The following is a 21,808-nucleotide window of genomic DNA, read 5'->3' on the forward strand; positions in this document are numbered from 1 at the left end:
TGGCCTTCCCTTTGGTCGATTCCTCCAGGAACCTCGGGGCGCAGCAGCTTTGCAGAGCCAGCAATGGGCACGGGGCCCTGACACTGGGCAGGAAGGCCTCCCAGGGGAGCGAGGGTCTCAGGGCCCACAGCTCGGCCCACTCCCCAACCACAGTGACCGAGTCTCTCGCTGCCTCTGAAGTCCCGCAGGGCATGTTTTCAGAGCTGCCACGCGTCTTCCCCACACTGCTCTCTTCAGTGGGGCCGGACGCCCTTCACTTTTTGCTGGGCAAACTGGGGTCACCAAGGCCTCTGCCCAGGGGCAGCGGGATGCCAGCTTCAGTGACCTGCTTCTAAGGGCTCCCAGAGACACAACCTCAAGCTGAATTTCTTAGGCTGAAGCCTAGTCACAGGGTGCCCAGCCCTCTGACTCCGCCTCCGCGGCTGGCTCAGACACGCTGTGCACCCCAGAGAAAGCACCTGCTAGACACACCACGGAGCCTCTAATACAAGCATTGAAACGTTTTATTAGTTCACTTAATGTCCGACAACTGTTTCCTCAATGTCATCACATGACTCTTTGCACCTTAAAGCCACACGTTAAAATCATTTATTCAGTTAAAAAATCACTCCTATGCTAAGTCTCCATGAGCGCCAAGGGGCACCAGGACGCCACAAAGCACTCGTGACAGTAAGAGAACCCTTCGCAGGCCGAGCTGGGGTGGACTGACGCCCACCTCAGGGGTGAGCCAGTACCCCGAGCCCAGCCGCTCTCCAAACCCTGAGTAACCGACCAAAAGGAAGAGCCTGCCTGCAGGGCCTGGCGGCTGTGTGCAGGGAGGGGCAGGGAGGGGTGGGGAGGGGTGCAGTGGCCGGGAGGGCTGTGTGAGGGACAGAGGGGGCGGGGANGGGGCAGGCACACGGGCAGACGACAGCTGGGCAAGCATGTCGGGGACTGCAGCAAAAATCAGGTTTCCTATTGTCATGACAGTGGCCGACAATCGCTCATAAATACTAGGATTAATCTGCCAGATAAAAGCGGCTCACCCCATTTCCACAGGGGCACTGACGCGTCTCCACTTGAAACTGCCACTGGGCGGCAGTGACAGTGACAGTCCCACACGGGCGTTTGTGTCCTGGGTATATGGGCACCTGTGGGGTCGGCCTGACTCAGGACAGTGGGGAGGCCTGCAGCCCTCGCATGCGCGCACACACACACGCATATACACACACACACGTGCACACACATGCATGTACACACGCACCCGTGCACACACATGCATATACACAAGCGTGCACACACAGATGCACACATGTGCACGTGCACACACGCATATACACACGCACACGTGCACACACATGCATATACACACGCACATGTGCACACACATGCATATACACACACGGACACACACGTGTACACACACATGCGTACACGGGCGTGCACACACACATGCATATACACAAGCACGCACACACATACACACATGCATACGCGCGCGTGCACACACACACACCCCGTCCAGTCACCGCGTCAGGCACTGTGGACACCGTGAAGACCTGCCCGCGTCAGGGAGACAGCTGTCCCGCAGACCCCGCGGGAGGGCTTCCTACGAGGTGGCCCCGGCGTCGGGCAGGCGCTCCAGCCGGGCCACCGCCTGCTTCAGGTCCTGCACCACGAGGTCCACCTCGGCCGTGCTGGTGCTGCGGCCCACGCTCAGCCGGAGCGCGTTCCTGGCCACGTCGAGGGGGAGGCCGCAGCTCAGCAGCACCGGGGACGGCCTGGGGGGGGAGGGGGTGTCAGCCGCCAGAGGAGGGGCTCTCCTGGGGGCTCGGGGAGGGACCCTGTCCCTTCTGTGCTCGGCCAGCTCCCCAACTTGGGGCTGTGCAGGGCCGCCCCCCTCTGCCGGGTGCCTCTGGGCGGACTGCTGCGGCTCCGACTCCCGCATGGCCCTGGGCCCTGGGGAGGCGGGCGCCTGGGATGCAGGGTGGGGGGCGGGTCTCTGGGGAGAGGTGGGGGCGCACCTGTGGCCTGTGTTTCCACAGCCCCCCACCCCTAGGCTCTGGCACCGGAGGCCCCACCAGCATTTTCAGACTTTAGAAACAACTCGCTGGGCGGCTCTGGGGCCCTCCCAGTCCCAGCTCCCAGCAGGGCTCACTGTTCGGGGCCCACGGGCCGCCCCCCACACAGGCCCAGGAGTCCCTGTCACAAAGGTGCCCTAAAAGCCGTCCAGATAAACACCCCTCGTGCACAGGGCTGTGCGGAAGGGGTGACTGCCCTGCCCTCCCCGGGTGGGTGACATCACTTCCTGTCCCAGCAGGGCACCCCTGGAGGGCACCCTGACCTCCCACACGGGCAGTGAGTGTCTGCCTCCACCCCTTCCCCGCCTGCCCTCACGGGGCCACATTGGCACATGTCCCTTCCCTGCCAAGCTGCCAGCTGCTCCTCACTCTCTTCACTCCCCTCCCCCTCATCCTGGGGCTACCTCAGTTTCCTTGACTGGGAACTGGGTCGCTCAGATCGTTCCCGGAGCGCTGTGGTGAGCACTCTGTGAGCCGAGGCCACCGGAGCACGTGGTAAGGGGCAGCCCCCTGCGCCCTCCTGATGCACTCAGACTGGCGGCCTCACTGCTCTGACAGCCACTCCGGCTGCCACACGCAGCCCCGGGCCGCACCTGCCCTCAGGCAGTGGCCCCTTGCAGGGCTTGGAGGCCCCCAGGGGCCCCTGTCATCCCCACCCAGCCCTCAGGAGTGCTCTGGCCTGACATGCTCAAGTTCAAGTGCTAGCAACAGCTCTGTGACACCTGCTGCTGACTGTGGACTCTGTGACACCCGCTGCTGACTGTGGACTCTGTGACACCCACTGCTGACCATGGACTGGGACACCCGCTGCTGACCACGGCTCTGTGACACCCGCTGCTGACCATGGACTGGGACACCCGCTGCTCACCATGCCTCTGCTCTCTCCCCAGCGCTGCACCCACCTCCGCAGGCCCCCCCACTCACGGCAAGCGGGAAGCCGAACCCCTGCTCTTCCTCCACTGCTGCCTGGGCCCCACAGCTGTCCCCTCCTGCCTCGGCCGTGGCCACGTGCCTGGCCTGCTGTCCTGTAATCCCCCTGCACCAGACAGGTGTCTCCTGGAATCCACCCGGCCTGCCACAGCCCTTCAGAAGACCCCGCTGTCTGAGGAGGAAGGGAGCTCCTGTGGCCTGCCCTGCCCCTCCCTCCCTCCCGGCCCCTTCCCTCCCTCCCGGCCACCCATAGGCTGCAGCTTCCTCTCCTCCCCTCAGCCCAGCAGCGTCTGGTCACTTTTAGTGTCCCCGTTGGCTGCTCAGCTCTGGAAGCCCCAGGCCCCATGGCCGGCTCTGGCTGCCGGATGCGACCTGGACCTGCGACCCAGCACATGGAGCACTCACCGATCGACCTGGTCCGAGTGGCAGGCGGCCCCCACACTGGCCACCAGCGTCCTACACTGTGCCAGCACCAAGCGGCCTGAGGAGACACAGCAGGCGGCCCTGAGGTGGAGAGTGCAGACTGGACCCACTGCACCTCGTCTCGGCCTGCTGCCAAGTTTTGGGGCCCGCTCCCTCAGGTCACCTGGGGGGGGTCCCAGGGCACAGGAGCCTCTCCTCATAGGTGACCACATAGCAAAATCCAGAGAAAATGGCTTCTCTTGCACCCGATCCTGCCCCATAAAACTGGCCTCAAAACGTGACTTCCAATTAACTACGTAGGAAGATGCTCAGAATTCTCATCCGCTGCCTTACTTAAAATTTGTGGTCCTGGTAGTAACATTTCAACCTAACATCTGTGTTTTCTAAAGGTGGAGCCACTCGGAAGCTGTCTTTATTAAGCTGGAAGGTACTTCCCTCTTCTTTTAAAAGCACAGAGATTAAAATAATATATCTACTGACTTAATTAAAAAGAAGAATCTGGCAGGCACCTGGGGGGCTCAGCCGGTTGAGCCTCCGACTTCAGCTCAGGTCATGATCTCACGGTTCATGAGCTCGAGGCTCGCGTTGGGCTCTGTGCTGACAGCTCAGAGCCTGGAGCCTGCTTCGGATTCTGGGTCTCCCTCTGTCTCTGTCCCTCCCCTGCTTGCCCTTTGTCTCTATCCCTCTCAAAAATAAACATTTTAAAAAAATTAAAAAAGAATCTGTCTCACTTGAGTAAACACAGGTCATCACTGAATGCAGTACATCTGCCCCCAGAAAAATGGGGAAGGTGACAGAGGAACGTTCCTTCCCACAGCAAGGCGAGCTGGAGAGGCGGCCAGCAGCCCAGGCTCCTTGGCAGCGAGAATGCATCGCGGCCCAGGTCCCCATGTACCCACAGTGATGGCCACCCCCGGCACCCCATGCTGCAGCCGTGCTGTGCTCCTCCCTGCCTCTTCCCTAGACGGACACGAAGTGCTCCGCAGAGTGACTCCCTTACACTGGGAGGGATGACCAGCCCGATGAAACAGGCTGGTCAACGCCCTGGGATGGGTCTCGGGGCCCTGGGCGAGCCATGTTTGATTGTCATCTGGATTCGGGTAATCCTGAGTTTCCAGCAGGGGAGGCCAGTTATCACAGGGACAAATGAACCCCACCTATGTGCACTTGGTCCTGACTCGGCCAAATTTTAAAGTTGATCCCCTCTCCTTTCCCTTAACCTCATAAAATATTGTTGCAAATTTGCAGACAGAAATGGACAAGCTTGGGTTGCCCAGGTGGCTCAGTCGGTTAAGCCTCCGACTTCGGCTCAGGTCATGACCTCAAGATTTGTGGGTTCGAGCCCCGCATCGGGCTCTGTGCCGACTGGCAGCTCAGAGCCTGGAGCCTGTTTCAGACTGTGTATCTCTTTCTCTCTGACCCTCCCCTGCTTACACTCTCTTTCTCTCTCTCTCTCTCTGAAATAAATAAAACATTAAAAAAAAAATGGACAAGCTTGTCCAGAACTTGGTCCGTTTCATCTCATTCCCTATCAGCTTCAGGCAGGCGCTGCCTAGTGTGCCCTCGCCCCTCGCCCCTCCCCCCTCCCGAGTGCCGTGAGCCTGGGCCGGGAGAGTAGGAAGCGGCACAGGGGCCCGGCCTCCTGGGGACAGCAGCCCATGGGCCGCTCTGCTCCCGCTGCCCCGTCAAGTGCTCAGCGCGGCCGGCCTATTCCCGCCCGCGCCCACCGCCCCACGCGGAGAGCTGCAGACCCCAGTCACCTTGGAGCTGGGGTCCCAGGATGGAAAAGTTGCATGTGTTGGGAAGTCGCTCAGTCCCTGGAAATCGGCTGTTCAGATGTATTCTCTGCTTATCAAACTCGGCCTGAAAAATCAGTGGCATGTTCAGTGGCTCAGTGGCAGTTTCAAAGCCCCATCAACTGACCTTGAGCCTTTTCTGGGAATAAAATCTCAACCTCATCACATAAAATAATGGTTTCATCAATGAGCAGCTACCTATAACAGTTACGGAAACTGACTTGCAAAGTTAATAAGGAGGAAACTTCTGTACACAGGCGGCTCTTCCCTGCAGGGCCCGCAAACCCACTAGTTCTTAGCTCTCCATTTCCATCAAGCAGGGCCAAGGTCAGCCTCTGGGTCGAGAGCCCATCTCGGGAGACTTCAGACCAGGGTTTCTGGCCTCCAACCTCTCCCCTGGTTGTCCTCAGAGTCCCTGGAGGTCTGCTGCCCGGGGCTGTGCCGACCCCCACCCTCACACTCAACCAGGGAAGGAGGGGCTGACTGCCCACCCAGTCTCGCCCCGCCCCTGCAGGCCCAAACTCCCCACCACCACTGCGCCCTCTTCCGAGCAGCACAAGCTCATCGGCCAGCAGCCCCGCGGACCCCTGCTCCCCAGCCCCGCCCCCGCGGACACCCAGCTCACTGCCCCCGCTTCCCGTTCCCGACCCCCNAACCTCTCTCATGTGGGCCTCATAAGCCTCCCCGTTCTTGGTCACCAGCTCAGCAGCCTGGGGACACAGGGACAGCAAGGGGGAAAGTATGTTCAATTGTCACAGAACAAAGAATAACACAGCCTGCAAGAGCAGAGGTGAGATTTCCTGATAACAGAGAAGTAACATTTCCTCACAGTGCTCATTTTCTGGAACATCAGGAATAGATAATGTTTACAGAGTGCTACCAACCATGTGACAGGGGCCAGGATAAGTGCTTGGGAAGCATTATCTTTACTTGTTCAACAGGAATTTACTTTATCAGGCGCTTCCTGATACCTCTGGGCACCAGTCGGTCCAAGCAGCTCCGTTCCAGAGACCGAGGATAGCTTCCTGCAGACGGGGGTGAGCGCTCTTAGGGGGCGGGGGTGTGTGCGCAGGGGAGTGCACAGAGTGACTGAGGAGAGGGCCCCGGGGGCCCAGGACGGGCAGGATCAGGACCTAAGTGCAACAGGGCAAGCACACGTAGGTTTCCAGAAAGGGGTGAGGTGCCCTGATTTGCATGTATGATCATTCTGGATGCCATGTGGACAATGGAAGGGACTAGCGCAGGCATCCAGGCTACACATGGTCCAGAGTGGTAGGTGCTGGAGACGCACAGGATGCAGACTTTGGTATATTGTGGAGACAGGACACAGGGAACCCAGGGTGCAGGGGACAAGGACCGCGCAGGACAGGCATCTCCTAGATTTCTCAAATCAGGTCCTGGGTGGCGGGAGGCACCACGGGGAGAGAGGGGAGCCGGGGGGAGAGACACGTGTGCCGGCCCCAGCAGGGACGCCATGTAAGCAGTGGGGGGCCTGCAGGACAGGAGGGGCCACGAGGGAGGTGTGAGCTGTGAGAGGCGGCCGCCCGCAGGCCGCGCGGGGGTGAGGGAAATGGGGGGGTCCCCTGGCGAGTTCCAGGGGAGGAGGAAAGAGCATCAAGAGGGGTGTCAGGGAATGGGAAGGCAGGGAGGAGGCTGCGGGGCAGCTGGACAGGCAGTCTGAGAAGCTGGGGAACATTCTAGTGGAGAGGCACAGGAGGCGCACGGGGCCCACGTGCAGGAGGGGGTCTCCCTCAGGAAGTGCACGGGGGGGGCTGGGAGGACACCTGGACTCGGCCTGGGCGCGGGGACAGCATGGGGGAGGGGGCGGCCAGGGGACCCAGCAAACCTGCGGGCCTGACTTGGTCTGCGGTGAACACACCACCATATTTCTGGTATCAGCAGAGGCTCGAAGAAAGAGCTTTTCACTTTCAATGCTAAGCACGTGCAACCCCCTCTACAGATCTTGACACGTACGTTTCTGGGATGACAAATACAATGTGAGGCTTTTCCTAACATCAGTCCATTCATTGGGCTCATGAACATGATCTCCCCGACGGCCCGGGGGAGACGGATCATGAGATGACAGGGCTGATCTCTGCCTCCTGACTGAGCTCCTGAAGCCCCCGTCATTTCCCAAGTGACAACGCTTCTTGTTCTAATATCTGGACTTCAGCTCCTGACACAGCACTCCTAAATCCTTCGGACTTTCCGGGGGATAGGAGTGTCTTTTCCAACGTGGAGACTCTGGGTGGGTTTCCGGAGGGCGCTGGTCACTGAAAGTCGTGGTTAGAAGCTTGGCATTTTCACCCCCGCTGCCACACTCTCTGGAGAGGGAGAGGGGCTAAAACTGGAGTGAAGGACCGATGAGAAGCCTCCACAAAAATCCCAACAGGCTGGGTCTGGAGGACTTCCAGGTTGTGAACACATCCATGCAGGTGCTGAGGGGGCAGCCCCTCCCCCACACCTTGCCCTGCGCATCCCTTCCGTCCACGTGTTTATCTGTCTCCTTTATCATATTCTCTCATAATAAATCAATCATCTAATGAGCAAAGTGCTTCTGTAACTTCTGTGAGCCATTCCGGCAAACTAACTGAACCCGAGGAGGGGTCCCGGGAACCTCGGATCTATAGCTGGCTGCTGGGACTTACAACCGACGTGCGACGAGGGGGTGTGGGGGCTGTCTGTGGGCCCGAGCACTCGGCCTGCGGGGGCTGACGCCGTCTCCAGGTACACAGTGTTAGAGTGGAGTTAAATTGCAGGACACCCAGCTGGTGTCATAGAATTGCTTTGTGAGGAGACCTTCTCCCGGCCCCACGTCGGGTGTTGTGCATGTGGGAGCGAAGGAGATGCCCCTGGAGGAAGACTCGGGTTTTCCTACACAGAAGACGAGGCACCTGCTTCACCTGCCCAAGCTCGGCAAGGCTTACCTTCCCAAGGCCGGCAATCATCGGGGTGTTCTCTGTCCTGCAAGAGACAAGGGCTTCAATCCGATTCCCATGCAAAGTAACTAACAAGTGTCCCAGGAAGGAATCCTGCCTGCGAAACTCATAAATTAAAATAAAAACAAAATTATACCAACGTTTTCCCTAGACGTGTGCCCTGTGGCTGCCTCAGTGGTGGTCGGAGGTCCCCAAACCCTCCATGTGGAGTTTCCTGGTCCAGTCACAGTCGACATGGCCCATCTCGGACAGTGTATGCTGGTGTCCACAGTGACCATTCTGTCTGGGCCCTTTTCCTACCCAGGAGAGACCCCCCCTTCAGCTGCAGACCCCAGAGCCTTTCTCTTTGGGCCCCTCTGTCGACCCAGGCAGGTCCAAAGGCAGCTCAATGCTGTGCCCTTCAGCTGAAGCCTCTCAACTCTCACTCAGGACGAATCCTTTATTAGGGACAGCGTGTGTGCAGGAGAGGGACAGGAGGGGCCTGCAGACTGGTGGCTCTCACTCCGATCTAACAAGCTGAAAGCAGAACTCTTCACTCTCTTTTCATTAACACTTAATACTTAATACTTTTCTTAATTTTAAGTTTTGGCCACTTTGGCCACTTGGCAACTTAATTTTAAGTTTTCTTAAACCTTCAGGGCTGGCGGCTGCTTACCGCCCCGTAGAGAACGAGATAAGTGAACTCGAAGCACAGGGTATTACAGGTAATGTGACCCTGCTGAGCTTTCTCGGACAAGTGTATTGGTCAGTTCTGTCCCCGGAGACGGGCTCTGACACATGGGGGTGGTCTAGGATGTCCCCTCTTCGGGCCTCACCCCCTCACCTGCAGGCAGCAGGCCAGACCCAGAGCATCTCAGAGGCCTACCACCTGTGACTGCCTGGGGGCGGGGGCTGGGAAAGCTGCCCAGGTGGCATAGCCGGGCCCTCGGAGAACCTGGGCCTTCCTCCGCTCTGAGAGTTCAGTCAGCCCTCCTCCACCTCCATCTAGGGCCTCCCTGTCCACCGGCTGACGTCCCGAACACCTGACATTCTGCCTCTTCTGTTTTTTTCCAATTAAACTTTCTGTTTTTAAAGAGAATGTAGAGTCACGTGTGATTATAAGAAATATTACAGAGACATTGTGTTACTCAGCTTCTCCCCAGTAACACCATAGCACAAGATCACAACCAGGATAAGGATAATATACAGAACATTTGCACCACAAAGGCCCTTCCCCTTGGCCTTTTATAACCAGACCCCTTCCTTAACTCCTGGCAACTGCTGATCTGTCTTCCAGCTCTAATTTTGTCATTTTGAGAATGTTCTGTAAATGGAATTATAGAGCTATAACTTTGGGGGACTGGCTTTTTTCATATACCGTAATTCTCTGGAGGTTCCTTCTGGGCTGTTGTGTGTATCAAACGTCAATTCCTTCTCATTACTGGGTAGTGTCCAGGGGTACAGATGCGCCACAGCTTCTTAGGCCATTCACTCCTTAATGGGTTGTTTGCACTTTGGGGCTATTATAAATAAAGCTGCTAGACACACTCTTGTGTAGGTTTTTGTGTAAATTAAGTGTTCATTTCTCTGGGATGAAATTCCGAGGTTGTATGGTGGGTGCATATTTAATTGTAAGAGAAATTGCCAGGCTGTTTTCCAGAGCCAGCTGGGCCACTTCACACTCCACCAGCCGTATATGAGTGATGCCGTGTCTCTGCACCCTTGGCACTCAGTCTTGTCACAGGGTTTTGTTTTAGTCATTCTGATGGGCGGTGGGTGATGCTCACCGTGGTTTTCATTTGCACTTCCCTAATAGCTAACAAGGTTGAGTATCATGTCATGTGCTTCTTTGCTATCTGTGTATCTTCTTTAGTGAAATGTCTGTTTATATCTTTTGCCCATTTTTTGACTGAATTGTTTGGGGGGTGGGTTGGCTGTTGAATTTTGAGTGTTCTTTATATATACTAGATACTAATCCTTTGTTGAAGCCATCATTTGAAAACCTCTCCTAGTGGGCAGCTTGTCTTTTCATCCTCTTAATGAAGTCTTTTGCAAGGCAAAAGTTTTAAATCTTGATGAAGTTCAAATTATCAATTTTCTTCTTTATGGATCCTTTTGGTATCAAGTTTAAGATCTTTTTGTCAAGCCCTAGAGCCTGAAGATGTTGTCCTGTTTTTGTTTCCTAAAAGTTTTATAGTTTTATGTTTTGCATTTAAGTTCGTCATGTACCTTGAGTTGATATTTTATAAGGTGTTGAGAGTTAGGTGGAGGTTGGCTTCCTACCCAAGGACGTCTAAGTGCTCTAGCACCACCTGTTGAAAGAGTGTCTTTCCTCCACTGAATTACTTTAGTATCTTTGCCAAAAATCCTTTGGGCATATTTCTGGTTGCATCTATTCTGCTCCATTGGTTTACTTGCTGGGTTTTCGTTAGAGACTGGGCTAAACATTTACCAGTTTGGGGAGAATTGACATCTTTACTATACTGAGTCTTTTGATCCATGAACACAGAATGTCTCTCCACTTATCTAGATCTTTCTTTTATCCACACTGTGTAGTTATTGGCTTAAAAATCCTGTACACATTTTGTTAGATTTCTGAGTATTTTTGAGTGACTATAACTGGTACTGTATTTTTAAATTTTGTTACCTACAAGTTCATTACCAATATATAGAAATACAACTGATTCATGTATGTGTGTATTGTAACCTGTGATCTTGCAGAATTCACTTATCAGTCTTAAGAGTTTTCTTATATATTTCTTGGGATTTTCTACAGAGAGTATAAATAGGAACAGTTTTACCTCTTCCTTTCCAATCTGTATCCCTTACGTTTCAACTTCTTGCCTTCTGCGCTGACTAGAACTACTGAAAAAGAGGTAAGAGTGGACATCATCGGCCTGCTCCTGATCATAGGAGCAAAACATGCAGGCTTTCACATTCATCCTAACGAATAGGATGTCAGCTGTAGGTTTTTTTGTAAATGGCCTTTTCAAATCAAAGAAGTTCTCTGGTCATATCATTGTGCGAGTTTTTAATGAATAAGTGTTGAATTTTGTTAAACGCTTTTTCTACATTAAATGATGTTATTTTTCCTCTTTAATATGCTATATTACATAGGTTGATTGTTGAACACTGAAACAGCCTTGTACCCCTGGAGCAAACTCCGTTTTGTCATGGTGTGGATATTATTTTTATATATTGCTGAATTCCATTTGCTAATATTTTGTTAAAGATTTCTGCATCTGAATTCATGAGGGATATCTGGTCCATAGTTTTATTTTTTTACACCATCGTTGTCTGGTTTTGGTATAAACTCATAAAATGAACTGGGGAAATGTTCCTTCCTCTTATTTTTCTAGAAGGGACTTCATAGAAATGGTGTTAACTCATTAAATGCTTGGCAGAAATTTCCCATCAAACTATCTGGGCCTGGAGATTTCTTTTTGGGGAGTTTTAAAATTACAAAATGAATCTCCTTTTCCTAATAGTTATAAAGCTACTGAAATGATCTACTCTCACATTGAGTTATAGTAGTTTGGTTTTTTAATTTTTTAATGTTTTATTTATTTTTGAGAGGCACAGAGACAGGGTGAGAGTGGGGGAGGGGCAGAGAGAGGGAGACACAGAATCCAAAGCAGGCTCCAGGCTCTGAGCTGTCAGCACAGAGCCCATGTGGAGCTTGAACTCACTATCTGTGAGATCATGACCTGATCCAAAGTTAGACACTTAACCAAATGAGCCATCCAGGTGCCTCTGTAGTAGTCTGGTTTTTGGTGAAGTGTTTCCCTCCATCTGAATTGTCAAATTCATGTTTATAGGGTTATTCATGGAATTTCCTATTTATCCCTTTGATGTTTGTAGGGTCTGTGGTCATTCTTGATACTGGCAATCTGTTTCTTCTTTCCTTTTTTTCTTTATCAGTCTTACTAGAGGTTTGTCAGGTTTTTTTGTTAATTAAGTTTTTAATTCCAGTATAGTGAACATACAGTATATTAGTTTCAGGTGTACGTACAATATAGTGAGAGGGTTACCAGTTTTATCAATATTTTTAAAAAAGCCATCTCTTTGTTTCAATGATTTTTTAAAATTATTTTTGTTTTCAACTTCATTAATTTCTGTTTCTATCTTTATTATTTCCTTATGTTTGCTTTGGGTTGTTTTGCTCTACTTTTTCTAGGTATGTTGTCAGTAAGGCTCCTAGTCAACAGTAGGCTATTATTAGTTAAGTTTTTGGGGGAATTAAAAGAGTTACATGCAGATTTTCAACTGTGCAGGGGGTTGGCACCACTAACCCCCATGTTGTTCAAGGCTCAAATGTAGTTGGGTCAATTTCTTAAAAAATTCACTCTGCCAAATTCTGTTTTTGTATTGCTATATTTATTTAGATCATTTACATTTAATATAATTAATATGTTAGGGCTTAGGTCTGCCGTTAAAATTTTTTTCTGTCTATTCTATTTTTAATTTCTGTTTTCTTTATTCTGCCGCCCTATGGGTTATTTGAACATTTTTCAGATGTTCCAGTGAATAGAAACCTTACTTCTATTTACATCCTTTTAGCCCTCCTCCATTTATAATATAATCATCTTCAATATTTCTTCCACATATATTTTGAACCACATTAGAGAGTGTTATAATTTTTGTCTAAGCCATCAAATATAATTAAGAACATTCAAAAGGAAAGCCTATTTTATTTACCCATACCATGCTGGCTCCCTTCCTTTTCCTTTCCCTACCCTTTCCTCCCTTCCTTTCTAATGTTCCAAGTTTCCTTTTTTTACTGTTTCCTTTCTGTCTAAAGAACTCCCTTTTGTCATTTTTAGCACTGGTCTTCTGATGATAAATTCTTTAGTTTTCCTCTATTTGAGAATGTCTTACTTTCCCCTTTATTCCTGAAGGATATTTCCGCTGCGTATAAGATTCTGGCTCGACACTGCTCTTTGCATTTGTAGAATACTGCATCACTTCCTTCTCGCCTCCGTGGTTTCTGATGAGAAAGACACTGCCATTTGAATTATTCTTATCTCTAGGAAAGGTGTCATTGTTTTCCTCTAGCTGCTTTCAAGATTTTTACTTTGGCTTTCATTTTCAGAAGTTTAACTATATGCCTTGACGTAGATTTATTTTGGTTTATCCTGAACTGGGGTTTGTTAAGCGTCTTGAATCTATAGGTCTATGTCCCTTGCCAATTAGGGAAATTTTCAGCCATTATTTTTTTTCAAGTTCTTTCTCATCCCACCCTTTCTCCTCTCTTTCTGGGACATCAGTGAAACGAATGTTACATCTTCTGTTATAGTCCCACAGGTCCCTGAGGCATGGTTCTAGTTTTTTGCAGCCTATTTCCTCCCTGCTGTTTATATTGGGTAACTCTGTTGTTCTCTTTCAATTCACATGTTCTTTCCTCTGCAGCCCCTATTCTGCTGGTGAGCTCATCCACTGAGCTTTGGACTTTGGTTGCTGGAGTTTTTAGTTCTAAAATTTCCATTTAGCTCTTCTTTATATTTTCTTTTTCCTTGCTGACACTGTCATTGATGTTTCTGAATTGCAGGCTTCATCAGTTCTAAGTCAGGATAAAGGAGGCAAAAGAAAACCCAAGGAACCCACTGCCATGTTATTCTGGTTTCCCCTTCATGTTAGCATTTCTGATAAAAGGTGTGGTCCTGGCACCACCTCACCCCCTGGCTGAAGTATCACTGTATGTCACGGGGACACAGGAGCTATCGGAAAGGAAACAAGTGCTTCTGTGCAGTGCTGCTCATTCTACGGTCATGAGCACAGCAGTGCATCTCAGTAAGGAGGGCTCCGGCTTTGAACCATCCCCACAGAGAACTGAAGATCTGGGAGTCCCACGTGCAGAATCCATCAGTGGGGCAAATTCTGACTTGGCAGTGATGTAGAACATACTATTACAGTTCTTCCAAGAGACAAAGACAAGCTACTGCCTAGAGACCAAGAGCATTGCCAGTGGGTCAGACACTTTGATAAGCTTCTATCTTACCCTGGCCTGAAATTCCGTTCCTGTCCACCTCCAAACAGCATAGGGTACAGAGGGGTAAGTTCACCAAGTCCACGGACGTAAAGTGCTCCAATCCTGGGACCATAGAACTGAAAGGAAAGGTTAGTCATTTCTTCAACAAGAACCTTCTGAGTTCCTACTCTGTACACGTGCTGAGTGCTTAGGGGCACCCAGAGAAATCCTCTGTACCGTACACGCCCCAGTCACCATTCTGGATGTGCTGGAGGCAAAAAAGCCTTCGGGGTTCAGGGCAGAGCTCTGGACTCCTGTTCCCAGCCCGGTGGCAACAGAGCTTGACCGCACACCACAGAACAGAATTCGTAAAAGGAGAGGGGCTGGGACTAGCGAATGCCAACGGCTTTTCCTGGGTGGGACTCCACGTTTTCAAAATGACATTTTGCAAAAACCAGTTAAGTGCCACAGTGTCAGGTCAGCACATACCCCACTTCAGAAACTAGCTGAGCGCCGTGCTTCAAGAGAGAGGACTAAACAGATTTCAGGTTGTAGCCAGCTGCCAGAAAGATGAGCAAGGCCTCAGAAGGGCCTTCGCTGCTAATGTTGCTCTCTTCCACCTTAAAGAGAAGAGCCAAACCTCTCTCTGCGTTAATCAAGTTCAAGAAAGCAACATCTTGACCCCCACATCTTCCGTGCCTGGGGTGGGGGGCTATGCGTGGGCTGACGAGGGGTCAGCAGGCACTCTCTGCACACTGCAGAGAACACGCACTGTCTGGATAAAGCCACCTGCCTTAGGTCTCACTGGGGCCTCAGTACCCTCCCTATCTGGCCGGCCCCCACCTGCCCCAGGGAGGGGTGCCCCGTTCTCCCCACTGTGCCGCTCATGAGACGCATCCAGCTGCTGCTGGCCTCCCTTCTTTAGCGCCTGCAGGCGGGGCTGCAGGCTGCTTCACCACAGCCCCTGGGTGCCCTGCTGTGGGCCCTGCTCTAGGGGAGCCTCGAGGTCATGGAGGGAAGGAGGCCTCTGTGGACGCACCTTGTGCCCCACGATGGTCAGGAAGTCCACGCCCAGATCCTCCACGTCCACGCGCCGTTTCCCCAAGGCCTGCGCGGCGTCTGTGTGCAGCAGAATGACGGGCAGCCCGGAAGCTGCCCGCTTCTGGTTCAGGGCTTTAATTTGCTGACTGATGGCAGCAATGGGCTGGAGGAGGGAAGAAGAAACAGCTGAGTGTGTTGCTTTGATTTCATGAAAACTGAATGAAAGAAATACGGAGTCATTAAGCGTGGGGGGTATGCTTAGGAGTCCCCCGGGCTTACACCAATGGGTTAACAAGGCATAGAGAAATAAAAAGCCATAGGATGCTCACACCCAAGTTTGGGTAAACATGATTGGCATCCCAAGAAGAGGATGGTGCAAAGGCACCCCAAGAAGAGGGGGGTGCCGAACCCCAAAGATAGAGAGGGATGGGCAAAGGCCCAAGATAGGAAGGGCTGCAAAGGCTCCCAAGACAAAGGTACATGAGATAAGCAAGACCAGGCAGGCAGGGCAAAAGGGCCGATTTAGTCCTGTAGCAGAGAAGCCGCCTTCCCAGGAGAATGGGGCCAGGGGAGGCAATACAAGTAAACTGGACCATAGACCCCTGGGCTGTAGGCAAAGCAGCCCAGGGCGGGGATGGTTAACAAAAGAAAAGGTGCCTTGTTAACCTTGAGGTGATCTCCCCTGTCTGTCTTCTCCCCTAGGCGAGTTAAGAGAAACAGACACGGAGCCTCCTATCTGCCCATCTGCCCGGCGCCTCGATTTTGTTTTATATTGACCCAAATCCCAAACACTGTGTATCTTCAAAAACCTCTTTCCCTCATGCCCATAAGGTGATGTTCACAGTCTCCCTGTCTCTTGGTGCACGCCCATCACGTGTGTAAGCCTTCTGGTCTTCATAAATACAAGGCAAGGACCCTTATTCCAGGCTCTTGTCTTTTCCTGGACGTTAGCCATCTCTCTCTCCTATTTCTTAATCCTGAGTCCCACTCTCTTGCTAAGACAAGAGAGAACTTTAGACCCAGAGTCTAAGACAATTAAGAAGGACAGGTGAGGGAAAAAAAAAAGAAAAAGAGGAAGAGGAAGAGGCCCAGGTGTGGTGCATGAGAATATCAAGCAGAGTGTGGGCTCCCTTCATCCCTCACTACATTTTCTTTTTTTTTTTTTTTAAATGTTTTATTTCTAGGAGAGAGAGAGAGAGAGACAGCGTGAGCAGGGGAGGGTCAGAGAGAGAGGGAGTCACAGACTGAAACAGGCTCCAGGCTCTGAGCTGTCAGCACAGAGCCCAACGCGGGGCCCGAACCCATGAACCGCGAGATCATGACCTAAGCGAAAGTTGGACGCTCAACCGACGAAGCCACCCAGGCGCCCCCCTCACTACATTTTCTTAAAAGGCTAAATAACTTACCATGATGACCCCAGTCTCATTATTGGCCAGCATGATAGTCACAAGACACGTGGCTGGGCGGACAGCGGCCAGGATGTCCTCAACCTCCACCTGCCCATTCACCTTGGACACAGGCACAAAGGTGACCGCTGAGTAAAAAACACAAGGACCGAGGTTAATCTTATAAAATAATCTCTTTTGAAAGTTCATGTAGATACAGCTTAACAAAAGTATTTCCACATTAAAAAGTAATTGATTGTAGAAGTCCCAAAAACAATAAAGAAGGAATATAAGTCACCCATTATCACAGTGCCCAGAAGAAGCCAACCTGAACACTCCTTAACACAGCTTCCGCTGCTTAGTGTGTTCCGTGGACCACACTTCGTTCATGAGGGCATCTTTTTAACTTCTATTTTTTTAAGTTTACCCATTTATTTTTGAGAGAGACAGAGATGGAGATGGAGACAGGGAAAGAGAGAATCCCAAGCAGGTGCCTCTCTGTCAGCTCAGAGAGTGATGTGGGGCTTGAACTCACGAAACATGACATCATGACCTGAGCCGAAAGCGAGTCAGACACTTAACCAGCCACCCAGATGCCCCAAGAGCATCCTTAAAAAAAAAAAAAAATTTTAGGGGCGCCTGGGTGGCTCAGTCAAGTGTCTGACTCTTGGTTTTGGTCATGATCATGATCTCACGGTTCGTGGGACTGAGCTCTGCGCTGAGTGTGGAGCCTATTTGGGATTCTCTCTCTCCTCCTCTCTCTGCCCCTCCCCTGCTCACACATGCACGCTCTCTCTCTCAAAAAATATTTTTTTTTAAACTTTAATTCCAGTATAACTAACCTATAGTGTTATGTTAGTGGCAGGTGTACAGTACAGTGACTCAACAATCCTATAAGTTACTCAGTGCTCATCACTGTAAGTGTGCTCATTAATCCCCTTCACCTATTTCACCACCCCCTCCCCACCCACCTGCCTGCCGGTAACCACGAGTGAGTTCTCTATAGTTAAGAGTCTGGTTTTTGGTTTGTCTTTTTTGTTTGTTTTCGTTCCTGAATTGCACGTATGAGTGAAATCATATTGTATTTGTCTTTCTCTGTGTAACTTGTTTCATCCAGCATTACATTTTCTAGATCCATCCATGTGGTTGCAAGTGGCAAGATTTCATTATTTTTTATGGCTGAGTAATATTCCATGGTGTGTATATACACATCCACGTCATCCATCTCTCGGTGGGCACTTGGGCTGCTTGCACTTCTTGGGTATCGTAAATAATGCTACAATAAACACAGGAGTGCTTTTATCTTTTCGAATTAGTGTCTTCATGTTCTGTGGGTAAATACCCAGTGGTGTTGATTACTGAATTATATGGTGATTCTATTTTTACTTTTTTGAGGAATTCCATATCGTTTCGCACAGTGGCTACGTTTGTTTGCATTCCCACCATCAGTGCATGGGTGTTCCTTTCTCTCCACATCCTTGCCAACACGTTTCTGTGATTTTTAATTTTAGCCATTCTGACAGGTGTGAGGCGATATCTCATTGAGGTTTTGATTTCATTTCCCTGATTATTAGTGATACTGGGCATCTTTTCATGGGTCGGCCATCTGGAGATCTGCTTTGGAGAAAGGTCTCTCCATGACTTCTGCCATGTTTTAATTGGATTTTTTGATTTTTCGATGTTAAGTTGTATAAGTTCTTTATGTATTTTGATTACCAACCCTTTACTGGATAGGTCATTTGCAAATATTTTCTCCCATTCAGCAGGTTGTCTTGTTTTACTGATTATTTCCATCACTGTGCAGAACTTTTTGATTTTGATGTCATCCCAGCAGTTTATTTTTGCTTTTGTTTCCCTTGCTTCAGAAACATATATTGAAAGAAGTTGCTATAGCTGATGTCAAAGAAGTTACTGCGTGTGCTCTCTTCTAGGAATTTTATGGTTTCAGGTCTCTCATTTAGGTCTTACATCCATTTTGAGTTTATTTTTGTGTTTGGTGTAAGAAAGTGGCCAGTGTCATTCTTTTGCTTGTAGCTGTCCAGATTTCCCAACACCATTTGGTGAAGAATGTCTTTTTCACATTGCATATTCTTTCCTCCTTTGTCAAACACTAATTGACAACATAACTGTGGGTTGATTTCTTTAATGGGTTTCCTATTCCATTCCATTGACCTATGTGTCTATTTTGTACCTGTACCATATCGTTTTAATTACTACAGCTTTGTAGTAGATCTTGAAATCTGGGACTGTGTTACCTTCAGTTTTGTTCTAATTTTTCCAAATTGCTTTGGCTAGTTGAGGTCTTTTTGTGATACCATACAGATTTTAGGATTGTTTGTTCTACTTTTTTTTTTTTTAATTTTTTTAATATTTGTTTATTTCTGAGACAAAAAGACAGTGTGAGCAGGGGAGGGTCAGAGAGAGAGGGAGACACGGAATCTGAAGCAGGCTCCAGGCTCTGAGCTAGCTGTCAGCACAGAGCCCGACGTGGGGCTCGAACCCACAAACCATGAGATCATGACCTGAGCCGAAGTTGGACACTCAACTGACTGAGCCCCCCAGGTGCCCCTGTTTGTTCTACTTCTTGAAAAATGCTTTGGTATTTTGATAGGGGCTGCATGAAATGTGTAGACTGTTTTGGGTAGTATGGACATTTAAGGAATATTTGTTTTCCCAATTCATGAGCATGGAATATATTTCCATTTGTGTCATCTTTGATTTCTTTCATCAATGGTTTATGGTTTTCAGAGTATAGGTCTTTCACCTCTTCAGTTATTCCTAGGTATCCTATTGTTTTTGTGCAACTGTAAATGAGACTGTTTTCTTAATTTCTCTTTCTACTACTTCATTATTAGCATATAGAAATGCTATAGGTTTCTGTATATTGATTTGTATCCTGTGACCTTACTGAATTCATTTATCATTTCTGGCAGTTTTTTTGGTGAAGTTCTTAGTGTTTTCTATATAGAGTATCCAGTCAACTGCAAATAGTGAAAACTTTTACTTCTTGCTTACCAATTTGGATGCCTTTTCTTTCTTTTTCTTATCTGAGTGCTGCGGCTATGACTTCCAGTACTGTGTTGAATAAAAGCGGTGTGAATGGACATCCTTGTCTCATTCCTGATCTTATGAGGAAAGCCCTCAGTTTTTCACTGTTGAGTATGTTGTTAGCTGTGGGTCTTGTATATTATGTTGAGGTATGTTCCCTCTAAACCTACTTTGTTGAGGGCTTTTATCATGAATGTCTGGTGTGCTTTGTCAAATGCTTGTTCTGCATCTATTAAAATGATCATATAGTTTTTATCCTTTCTCTTTTTGATGTAATGTATCATGCTGATTGATTTGTGAATATTGAACCACCTTGGATCTCAGGAATAAATTCCATTGGATTGTGGTGAATGATTTTCTTAATTGTATTGTTGGATTGGGTTTGCTAATATCTTGTTGAGGATTTTTGCTCTATGTTCATTAGAGATATTGGCGTGTAGTTCTCTTTTTTTGTAGTGTCTTTATCTGGTTTTGGTATCAGGGTAATCCTTCTTCTGTTTTTTGGAATAGTTTGAGAGGGATAGGTATTAACTCTTCTTTAAATGTTTGGTAGGAATTCACCTGTGAAGCCATCTGGCTTCACTTTTGTTTGTTGGGAGTTTTTTGATGACTGATTCAATGTCATCGCTGGTCACTGGTCTGTTCAAATCTTCTACTTCTTCCTGATTCAGTTTTAGGAGGCTGTATGTTTCTGGGAATTTACCCATCCCTCTTAAGTTGTCCAATTTATTGGCATATACTGTTTCAAATAATATTCATAATACTCTCTTATAATCTTCTGTGTTTCTGTAACGTTGGTTGCTATTTCTCCTTTTATTTGTGACTTTGTGGGAGGTTAGTTTTTATTTTTATGGGTCTGGTTGGAAAAGATGCATGGTATGACTTCAGTCTTTCTGATTTTGTTGAGACTTGTGTTGTGGCCTAACGTGATCTATTCTGAAGAATGCTCCATGCGTACTTGAAAGGAATGTGTATTCTGCTGTTTTAGGATGGAATGTTCTGAATATATCTGTTAGATCCATCTGGTCCAATTTGTCATTCAAAGCCACAATCTCCTTGCTGATTTTTGTCTGGATAATCTATCCATTGAAGTAAGTTGGTTGTTATATCCCCCTACTATTATTATATTACTATCAATTACTTCCTTTGTTGTTAGCTTCTTTAGGTATTTGGATGCTCCCACAGTGGGTGCATAAATATTTACAATTGTTATATCTTCTTGTTGGATTATTCCCTGTGTGATTATTTAGTGTCCTTCTTTGTTTCTTGTTATAGTTGTTGTTTTGAAGTCTATTTTTTGGGGGGGCACCTGGGTGGCTCAGTAGGTTGAGCATCTGATTCTCTGATATCAGCTCAGGTCATGATCCATGTGGGACTGAGCCCCATGTTGAGTTCTGTGCTGAGCATGAAGCCTGCTTGAAATTCTCCTTCTCTCTCTCTCTCCTCCCCCACTCCCCCCGCTCATGCTCACTCTCTAAAAAAAATTAATTAAATAAACTAAAAACCAAAATAAACAAAGTCTATTTTGTCTGATAAGAGTATTGCTACCCTGGCTTTCTTTTCATTCCCATTTGCATGACAGATGCTTTCCCATCCTTCCCTTTCAATATGCACTTGTCTTTAGGTCTAAAATGAGTTTCTTGGAGGCAGCATACAGATGTATTTGTTTGTTGTATGCATTCCATCACCCTATGTCTTTTGATTAGAGCATTTGTTCTATTTACATTCAAAGTATTAATGTTAGGTATGTATTTATTGCTATTTTGTTACTTGTTTGTTTTTGCAGTTCTCTTGTTCTTTTTTTTCTCTTGTTTTCCTGCTTTCAAGGTTTGCTGGCTTTCTTTAGTGATATACTTGGAGTCCTTTCCCTTTATTTTTGCATATCTGTTACTGGTTTTTGATGTGTGGTTACCATTAAGTTTAAATATAACATCTTAAGCATACAGCAGTCTGTATAAGGTTGATTCTAAAATCACTAAATTTGGGGGGCACCTAGGTGGCTCAGTTGGCTAAAGATCTGACTTTTGATTTTGGCTCAGGTCATGATCTCATGGTTTGTGAGTTCGAGCCCCATGTCAGGCTCCATGCTGACAGCATGGAACCTGCTTGAGATTCTCTCTCTGCCTTCTCTCCCTGTTCGCATGCTCTTTCTCTCTCTCTCAAAATAAATAAACTTTTAAAAATAAATTTAAAAAAAAATCACTAAATTTTCACTCCTCCCCCCCCCCCCCCCTTTGGG

General features: G+C 48.7%; 1 protein-coding gene across 1 annotated transcript in view; it reads right to left on the reverse strand.

Moving 5' to 3' along the window:
* Positions 1 to 887: 887 nt before the first annotated feature.
* Positions 888 to 21,808, reverse strand: part of SCLY (selenocysteine lyase) — a 50,165-nt gene continuing 29,244 nt past the window's right edge. Inside the window, exons 5-13 of the mRNA XM_077758378.1 lie at positions 16,543 to 16,670; positions 15,135 to 15,299; positions 14,126 to 14,232; positions 8,137 to 8,173; positions 5,858 to 5,919; positions 5,337 to 5,367; positions 5,174 to 5,276; positions 3,396 to 3,471; positions 888 to 1,760 (exon numbers count right to left, since the gene is read on the reverse strand). Coding sequence (XP_077614504.1) covers positions 1,589 to 1,760; positions 3,396 to 3,471; positions 5,174 to 5,276; positions 5,337 to 5,367; positions 5,858 to 5,919; positions 8,137 to 8,173; positions 14,126 to 14,232; positions 15,135 to 15,299; positions 16,543 to 16,670 — 881 coding nt within the window. The 3' untranslated portion in view covers positions 888 to 1,588. The remainder of the gene's footprint in view (positions 1,761 to 3,395; positions 3,472 to 5,173; positions 5,277 to 5,336; positions 5,368 to 5,857; positions 5,920 to 8,136; positions 8,174 to 14,125; positions 14,233 to 15,134; positions 15,300 to 16,542; positions 16,671 to 21,808) is intronic.

Source organism: Crocuta crocuta, unplaced genomic scaffold (assembly GCF_008692635.1).
Source record: "Crocuta crocuta isolate KB4526 unplaced genomic scaffold, BGI_CrCroc_1.0 scaffold290, whole genome shotgun sequence".
Taxonomy (NCBI): domain Eukaryota; kingdom Metazoa; phylum Chordata; class Mammalia; order Carnivora; family Hyaenidae; genus Crocuta; species Crocuta crocuta.